Genomic DNA, 9315 nt, shown 5'->3' on the forward strand with positions numbered 1-9315 from the left:
GCCGCGCCCCGACACTGGGCGGACGGCCCGGCTAGTCTGGTTTATTGGGGGCGAGGGACAGAGCAGGGGAGACCGCGGAGACAGGGGGGCGGGGGGTGGCCCGCACCGCGCCAGGGGGTGGGTTCAGGTGCTGCGCTTGGCCTGGATGAGCAGCTCCCGCTGCAGGCCCGCCTCGATCGTCGTCACCGCCTTGCCCGGGGGCAGGTCCGTGATGAGGGTGAGTTTATTGAAAACGCCGCGACCGAAGTAGTCAGCCACCACGGAGAAGCCATCGTTGGAACACTTGAGCTGTCGGAGACAGAGCAGCAGCATCAGCACAGGGCTCCAGTGCTTCGGGGCTCCCTTCCCCCCCCTCCAGTCCTCCAAGGCAAGGGCCACAGGAGGAGCTTGCTCTGCTAAGGGTTTCTGCCACCTCATTCCAATCCTACCTTTGCGCCGTGCCCTGGCAAGGTAACGAGCACACAGAAGGGCTGCCTCAGTTTCCTCGTGCGTTAACACGTTCCAGCTCCTACCCCCTCCTCAACTTCACCGCTTCCTCCTTGGGAAGCACAATGCGAATGGAACACACTTGGTGTACCCCAACTGCGCTGTCCCATCCCCATTCTGATTCACACAGCTTTATTTCCATTCTCGATTTTGTTCTGTTGACCAATAGGCCTCAATCTGTTCTGGGGTCACGTGAGGAGAGTTTCTCTTTTGTCCTTGAAGAGGACTCTTTTGGAGAGGACTCTTTATGCCCTACACATCACACAGTCACCCTAGGGCTTTAACGCCTCATTATTCACAGTCAGCACAACCTTGTTTACAAAATACTTTCACCCTTACCCTTTGCTACCAGCCTCTGAGAATCTGTAAATAAATCTAAGCCCTACTGATTCAGACTTGGTAAGACAGGCAGTGTTACTCTACCTGATGTTGAAACTGGTCGTGCAGATCTCTCTTCTGCTCCTGGGCTCGGATCATGTCCATCACTTTGCGATTCTCGGGCATGCAAGTAGGACATTCCGAGTCACTCTCGGAGTAGCTTTCAAAGCAATGCTGGTGGAAAGAATGACCGCACAGGAAGTGGACTGAAGGCAGCTCCAGGGCACTGGTGCAAATGCTACACTTGGTCTTTTGAAAGATCTTGGGACTGAGAGGAGGCAGAAGAGTGAGAAAGACAAAGTACATTTTTTCCTTAATGAAAGAAAACAGCAGTTCTATTCTACATAAATCAAGACAGCACACAGTTCCGCACCTTGCCTTTAGCTCTTCGATCTCCTGGCGGATCCTTGTAGTTTCTTCTCGGTATTTTTTAATTCTCTGCTCGTCCTGCTCTATCTGGCGGCTTTGCTTCTGCAGCTTGTTGACAAGATAATCCTTAATCACAGACAGTGTGGCAGTGGAGTTATGAGCCAGCGTCTGCACAACTGAGAGCAACAGAGATGTCAGTGTAAACACGAGGCAATAAACTGCAGCTACACTAGTCCTACTCGGACAGACCACCTTCCTGTAAAAGGCCTCTTACAGGCAGAAGCAGAGGCAGTTGGCATTCTCACTGAATCAGAGAGCTCATTTCAGGTTTGATTTCAGTTTGACCTCTTCCAAAAATGGATGACTGGGAGCATGTTTGGATAGCTCAGACCAAAAGGGGCAAAGCAAGAATCCAGTAGACTGGATTACATTTCAACATCTCCACCAAGCCCTTCACCTCCCCACACAGACAGAAGAGAAGTCTCATACAGACATCTCTAGGACTGATACCGCAGATCTTTTTTCCTAATTCGGGAGGTATGACTGGCATGACTTTTACTTATAAGGCAGCTTATTACTTCAAATTGTGGGCTCAAGCCTTATAGACGCCTCTCTCAAATTACTAATCTACAGAGTGCGCTATAAACTAGCTTGGGCTTTGGTTCAGTGGGTTTTTTGGGTGCCACATGTTATCATTATTACCAAGCAGCGGAGGCATAAGGTTCTTGTTCTCAATGTGCTTCAGCACTGCAGCAATATATTCTTTGCAGTCCTCCTCCTTCCGTGCAAAGTAGCCGAGAGCCTGTTCCCAGAGACAAGCCTCTTGGTCTCCATACAACTCGCACACCTCGATCACCTTCTTGTACTGCTCATTCTGCATGTGATAGTGCATGATCTGTTGGAAACTATGGGAGAAATAGACTCATCAGCTGCCACGATACATCTGAGTTGTTATAGGGACCTCAGGTTTTCACCCAGCCACACGATCCCCAGACGTTCACCCAGAAGCCAAGACAGGTCTGTTGCTCACTTCCTACATAAATGCCCTGCTCTAACAACAAGATATTTTCAGCCCAACAATGGTTTATAGTTTCTGCCTTGAGACACTAAAAAGGTCATTACCATCATAAGCCAGGGACATTTATGGCTCAGAAATCCCTGCACTGCAGGCAGGGACAAGACTCTACGGACAAGAGCAACACTTACAGTTTGCCCTGCTCATAGAGGTAGAGGACACCATCCTTGAAATTGTGCATCTGACACAAGACCAAGGCCTTATCAAAGACGGTTTTGAACCTTCCACTCTTCAAGAGGGTGAGGGCTTCGTTGTGCAGCTTCTCCTTGATCTAGAGAGAAGAGGGAAAGGTTGGGGAGAACAACACACACGCAGAGAACATTTTGCACCGAGACCTGACAACAATTGGCACCTCTTTCAAAGAGAAGGACAGTTTTGCTATTTGCACTCTATCCCTTTTAAGCAAACAGGATGTAGTTTCTTTCACCCAAACAGCCAGCAACCTCAGAGATCTAGGCAAGCAAGTAGAGCTACTTTTGTGGGAGAAACATCTGCCCACAGAGGTTGCATTGTCTGGAATCTGTTAGTAAATGAGATTCATAGAAAAGCAAGCTCAGCCTCACTGAAAGGAGTATTCTCTCAGCTAGGAGGCTGCTTTCCCATTTCTGTGCCAGTTGTCCAGCACAGCATATGTATCGCCTCATGCTACCAATGCTCCTCTAGAGAGGTTATGGGTTAGCAGGAATGCAAATAGGGTTCAAAGACACCAAATCTCCCTCTCAAAACACAAAGCTGGAGGAGCTCAAACCTGCTCATCTTGTTCATGTGCCCAGTTCTGGAGTCGAAGTTCCAGTAAAGTGTCATAGACGCCCTGTGGAGAGTCAGCCTGCACCTTGGTCATGTGCTCCAGAAAAGCCTTCAGTTCTCGGGAGTTGTTTGCAAAGACTGGAATGAACTCCTCCGAATTAGCCTGTAACACAGCCAGGAAAAGTCAAGCCCCCGGATCAGTCGCAGCCAGACTGGAGCTTCCTCCTTGCCGTGCAGAGCGCTCGTTCCCAGAGTCTGCGTCACAACGGATACAGCACAGTACGGGATGCTCATTACAGCAGGACTCAGTTCTGAGCGATAGCTTTAAGCGGCCTCTCATCTCTGGGACTACCAGTACCAGACCAGGCTTCTCATTATACCTAAACCATTAGGCCTGCGCCACAAGGCGTGCCGGAGCGCTCGCGCTTGCTGCAAAGCTGCTACTAGAGAGCAACAACTCTCAATCAACGTACACTGTACCTTTTTTCCTTCCAGTGTCCCAGGGCCTTCATTGTCACCCAATGGCCGGTAATCAGTGCAAAGGATCTTCAGCAATTCTGTGGTCTTGTTAGGGACATGGTGCATCAGGATTTTACCATACCGCTTCATGTTACTCTCTGCCTGATCAAAAGGCAGTTTTCCGATGTAGCGCAAAGCCTCTTGATAGTTCTGTGGAGGCAGCCAGCAAAATAATCACATGACATCAGCCTCTGCTCTCCACGGTGCAGACAGAAAACACTGGAGATGTGCTGTAAATATGCCACAAACACCCTTTGCTCTGAATTATCACCAAGTTTGCTATTCCCACTTGTTTTTCTCCTCGGGGAGGAAGCCCGGCTGCGGCCCAGGAGAAGGAGCGCAGGCTTTAGATCGACCTCTCACTAATGACCCTACCTCCTCTTAAACAGCTCTGTAAAAAGCCACATCTGAAACAGACAATACCCTCCAATCTCCACCCCTAGGCTACTGCACAAGGCACAGTGGACAGTGAACAGGCGACCAGCAGTCATTACTGCCGCCTCAGTGGCCCTGTCAGCACACTAGCCACAGGAAAAAGGGGAGCGAAATGGTATTCTCACCAAAGAGGAGGCTAGAAAAGGGGTATTCTTCCCAAAAAAGAACATGTGAGCCTCTCCTCACCTTGATGTCCTCTAGCTGGATTTTGAGGTACCACTCATGATGGGCATGCTTCTCTGCCAGGTACACAGCGTGGGAGTAGTAACCTGCTTGACGAAGCACCTTGATTGCCGTTTCCACATCAAAGCGGACCTCGCTCTCGCTCGTCTACAAGAACAAAAGCAGACAGATGATCCCTCAGCAATGCTCCCACACTCCACAAGGAGCGATCATTTATGTAAGAGGAGGAAAGCCAGAGCAGGAACAACTTAGTACCCCTCTCATGCAACGGAAAGATCACACATGTAGAAAGGAGGTAGTCTAACAGCCTCTCATTAGCTTGCCAGGCACGCTGGCAAAAGCCAGCATGCTCCAGACTCAGATGGCAAGCCAGCCAAACTGAGAATATAACCAAGAGCTTGGAAATAAGAGAGCAAAGGCGGGATACTGAGGGTCAAATCCATTCTTCTCTCCCTAAACAGCCACACAGGAGCCAATTTCCAATGTCACCGCTACCCCTTTGTAGTTATTATGAGGACACAACACCTTTGCATAATTTCACCTTCACCGATACCTTAATGAACTCCTCCAGTTTGGAGCTGTCTTTGAGTTTGGTGTAGCAATTCAGCAGAAGCGTAGTATGGTCTGCATTGGCCAGGGACTGCAGGTGAAGCGTCTGCAGATAAGCAGTGAGGTTGTGGATACGCTGAGCATCCAGGAATTTCCGAATAACGTAAGACGGTTCCAGCTTCCCTATAGTTCTATGGCGGGAGGAGTCACGTTACAAAGGACCGTATACCCAGGAAGTAAAAATAAACGGAGACATTAACAGCAGAGCACGCAGAAGCCTTACCTTCGTCAGGCACTAACCCACTCAGGTGCACTTCACTACGTATCAGAAGCCACAACTAGTCACATGTCATCCACATGTGCAGTAAACATGTCATCCACATGTGCATCCACACTAGCCATCCACACATGCAGCAAAACAACCCACCCTCTACAGAGGCTGTGATCAGGATGACGGTGACAGCACCAAAGCAGCTAATCCTTCTTTAAAGGAGGCAGTGAGAAGATGGACTCTGCTCTGACCACAGCCAACTGGGAAGCCCCAAAAAAGGGGAACAAAAGCCACGTTTTTCCTTCATTTCAGTCGTGTAACTCAGTCAGCTTTAAACGCTCATGCCCGCATGGAGCAGATTAGCCACAGTTATGCTGACGCTTAGAAGTTGATGCTTCTGACATGGCAAGTTAATAAAGTACATGCCGACTCTCGCTAAGCGTCAGGACTCCAGTTTCCGTTCTACATGAACGTTAACATGTTTTGTGGCATTTTAAAGAGACCAAACATGAAGTTTGCAGTAAGCCCCAAAACTAGCTGCTCCAAGTTTTAAAAAACCTGAGATGTTTTAAAACTGACATTAAGCTGTTAGAGCATTTTCCAAGAAGACTGCCATACACAGTCAAATCACATCCATCTTACCTAGAGCGATCCCCTATTTATAATGACATCATCAGGCCCCAATCCATCCCAGTGTGCCTTCATTACTCACATTAAAATACAATAAAAAGAACTTCATCCTAAAGTGTACAGAGTGATTTTTCAAGCAATTTTTTCAGAGATGTTTAATCTCACCGACACATTTCTCTACTGGTAGAATTTTCACCTCATGTCATGCTTTTTTTGGCCTGGTTTTGTTCCTAGGCCAAAATAGAAGTCAAGGCCTCCGTAGCTCCTACCCGTATTACACCGTGAGGGTGGAGCCCCACTTACCGGATGTATTGCTGGATGGCTCCATCGTGGTTCCCCTTGTTATACAGATGATCGCCATACTGCCGGAAGATCTCTGACAAACCATCACTGTCCAAGTGGTGGCTCTTGGCCAGGTTAATGGCCATTTCAAATAAGTTCTTTCTGAATAGCATCTGTTAAATACATGATAAGAGTAGCATGAGGAAAACACAGTTGTGCAAAACAAGTTCAGATGCGCCTGGAAAACAAGTTGTTTCTTCTTCTTGGTGCTGGACACATACATGCACTTGGGCTTTTAAATACCAAATGCCTTATACCAGTTCATGCTGAAAAGCTATCAGGTCACCTGCTACATAACTCGCTTACCCAAACGGCTCAACTTTTCTAACTGCAGAGCCAGTATAATCTTCCAGACATAAGGCATAGACTAGTAACAGATCAGATTTACGTGCCTCGAGTTTGGTTTGTGTATCTTTCTCCTGCAGTACATGAATCTTCCCATCTCTGGTCAGTACATACAGGGAACCCCACTCTGCTAAGACATCCACTATATCGTCAAAGATCGAGCTGTATGCAATGAATTTGTTGCACAAGTCATAGATATTCAGGACTTGTTTGTCTGAATTCTGTGCCTCATTCCCAGCAAACTCTGACCTGGAGAACAGAAGAAAGCTTTAGAAAACAAGGAGAGCATAACTTGGAATTCTGGATACCTATGCAAACTAGGGATGCCCAGAGAGAAAGACAAATGGGGTTCAATTGGGCAATGAAGCAAATCTCAAACCCAGATGCAAAACACCACATATTTATACACGACTTCCATCTACGTGTTAGACTAAAACTTTCATAGGACCAGAAAAAAAATCCCACTCATTCAGCATGCTTAACCATGCCACTCTCACAACGGGAGTTAGTCGATATATGGGTCCAGATGAACCTTACGCCACCTCTGACAAAGTTGCAATTGGCCCCCAAAAGCCAAGGTTCACAGGAAAATAGGAAAAAGAGAGAAAGCAGGAAGCTGTAGGAGTGGAAAGAACTCATCTGTTCCAAGGAGCCCTACTTTGGAGAAGTCTTTCGGTCCTTGGAGACAATGATGAGGTACCCCCGATACCAGTGAACAATCAGCTTTTGTCCCTCGAAGGCAAAGCAAGGGCCGCGTTCATCTGGTTGATAAAGGTACACGCATTCGTTTCCTGCCACAATGAACTGCAGATCCTGGGAGGGGTCACTGAGGGACGAACAGCGCAAGCCACAGCCGTGAGTGTCCAGCTCCAGGTGAGGATAGTCCTTCACGGAAAGCATGTAAGACTACAGAGGAAACACAAGGTTCTGGGGCTTGCTCCAAACTAGACTCTGAAGCCAAAGCCATTTGCAAGTCAGAGTCTCCTTTTTTCAGTACTAACTTCCCACCTGGATATTCTCCGTGGTCACCACAAACAGATGTGTTGTTTTGCCAGACTGTCGGAAAGCGAGGCCCGTAACCGGGTAACTGCCCTCATGTAGGATCTGGGTCTTACTATGCCGGTCTCGAGTGATGTCTCCTTTGGTAAGTACAACACTCCCATCTGCAAAACCTGGTGAATGGGACAGACTAAACTGTTACATACATGGCACACCTGGAATATTATCTAGCATAGGTTAGGTCAACTCCAGTCAGCACAACACCTCGCTCACCTGCAAGGTGATAAGTAAACAGGATTGCCACAGCTTCTCATGTCAAGCAAGTACGTGCCCAACCACCCCAACTGCTTCTGTTCCAGCTCAGGGCTGTCACCCAACTGCACACAAGATGTCACTGTTCAGCAAGGTTCAACTTGCTTTCCACATCCAAACTGCAGTTGCAGGTTATTTTTGCTTGAGCAAGTCTGCATTTTGTTTTACAAATAGCTTTGTCATCCACCAACTCTAACTATTATTTTAATTCACTTGCTTATTCAAAGCATACTACACGCTGTAAAAAGACTAGTGGCAGATTTCCTAAGAGTAAGTAAAATGTCCAGCTTTCACAGACTGCCAACAGCCCCAGTCCTGCAGGTTGTTTCAGGGCAGAAAGTCACAAAACACACATGGAAAGCTTTTTGATTTCACTGCAGGTTGAATGCACTTGTAACCCCACAACATTAGTGCTCTTTGCCAGAAGTTAAGCAAGAAATCTTACACAGGAATGCTTAAATCCAAAAAGGGACATCAGCTTTTTTTCTTTTAAAAACGGTTTCTATACAGTGCTTGAAAAAAAAATCTCTCCATATCGTTAGGTGTCACACAAACCTACGTTTTTTCTTGTACGACAACAAAAGCTAAATTTAGTACAAATTTCCATAACAGTGCAATGCTATTGGCTGGTGGGAAAAGATGACATCAACTAAAGATATGTGCATCTCTTAAGTATCAAAGTTATTACTGTAATAACTGAGGCTAAGTTTATGTATTTATCCTCTCAGGCTCCCAGACAGTGCACAGTATGCAGTCTCTCTGTGAGAATAACATAAAAACTCCACAGGAACAAAACCTGTCAGGATGTTCTATGCTGGTTTTTGTGCTATCGATTTGTTTTCCTAATATCTGAGCAACAGCCATAATATTTTTGTTAAGCTATTACATTTCAGGTCTACTTACCAATAGCCATGAAATTAAGATTCTCATGGACAGTTAGGCAGGATACAACTGTGGGCTTGTTACCTGGTATTGCTGGAAAAATTCGTGTGCAAAGAGGATTGCCACCATCTCGTTTCTCCAGGTTCCAGACTTTAACCTACAAACAACAAGGATCTGTCATAAGCAAAATGCGTGGTATTAGGAGACCAAGAGCAGGCATCAAACGTAACAGTGCCCAAAACGAGCAAGCTACTTAAGGTAACCAAGGAAATGGCAGCAATCTTCAGAGAGACCCATAATACAAATGCATTTTCCTCTCTTTACCATTTGACTTACCAAGGGATTAATACCCTCTTCATCCTCACCAACAGAAACCAAGATACTGTGCTGCTTCAGCTGGTACAGATGCGTGACCCTTAGCTTGTAAGCCTGGAAACTGCTGAGCTGAAGGGAGCGAGGCAAAAACCAAATCTGACCTTCCATATGTAGATCACAGTTAAGGCACACAGAGAGGAAAAAAAACTCAAGCTAACAGTACATCTCCAATCATACCAGAATCAAAAAAAATCTCAATGTTTTCTTCTTGCTAGCCTCTGGCAGGGCTATAGTAAACACACCTCTGCACAGCAACCCGAGAGCACCAAAATACACACCGACGTTTCTTCTGACCAGGCAAAGGACAGCCCAGTGCAGGGACCTGCCGCACCCCCAAGGTTCAAGTACCCCCAAGCCCGCGCGGGGGCCGCGTCCGCCCTAGACGGAGCCAGGGACTCGCCAGCGGCGCGGCCCAGAC

The 9315-nt window shown here is 47.1% G+C and overlaps 1 protein-coding gene across 2 annotated transcripts in view; it reads right to left on the bottom strand.

Annotated features, from left to right (window-relative positions):
* Positions 1-27: 27 nt before the first annotated feature.
* The window catches only part of VPS11 (VPS11, CORVET/HOPS core subunit), a 9582-nt gene continuing 294 nt past the window's right edge, over positions 28-9315 (bottom strand). The window contains exons 2-16 of one of the 2 annotated variants that reach the window (XM_026863871.1): positions 8859-9007; positions 8544-8679; positions 7338-7501; positions 6988-7235; positions 6377-6578; positions 5946-6097; positions 4746-4932; positions 4196-4339; positions 3536-3724; positions 3057-3218; positions 2440-2579; positions 1936-2138; positions 1238-1409; positions 910-1132; positions 28-288 (exon numbers count right to left, since the gene is read on the bottom strand). In XM_026863871.1, the coding sequence (XP_026719672.1) occupies positions 124-288; positions 910-1132; positions 1238-1409; positions 1936-2138; positions 2440-2579; positions 3057-3218; positions 3536-3724; positions 4196-4339; positions 4746-4932; positions 5946-6097; positions 6377-6578; positions 6988-7235; positions 7338-7501; positions 8544-8679; positions 8859-9007 (2636 nt within the window). In that variant the 3' untranslated portion in view covers positions 28-123. Of the gene's footprint in view, positions 289-909; positions 1410-1935; positions 2139-2439; positions 2580-3056; positions 3219-3535; positions 3725-4195; positions 4340-4745; positions 4933-5945; positions 6098-6376; positions 6579-6987; positions 7236-7337; positions 7502-8543; positions 8680-8858; positions 9008-9315 lie in introns of both variants that reach the window. The other variant, XM_026863870.1, reaches the window with a different exon arrangement.

The sequence above is a fragment of the Athene cunicularia genome (genome assembly GCF_003259725.1).
Source record: "Athene cunicularia isolate RWA chromosome 24 unlocalized genomic scaffold, athCun1 chr24_part2, whole genome shotgun sequence".
NCBI lineage: Eukaryota > Metazoa > Chordata > Aves > Strigiformes > Strigidae > Athene > Athene cunicularia.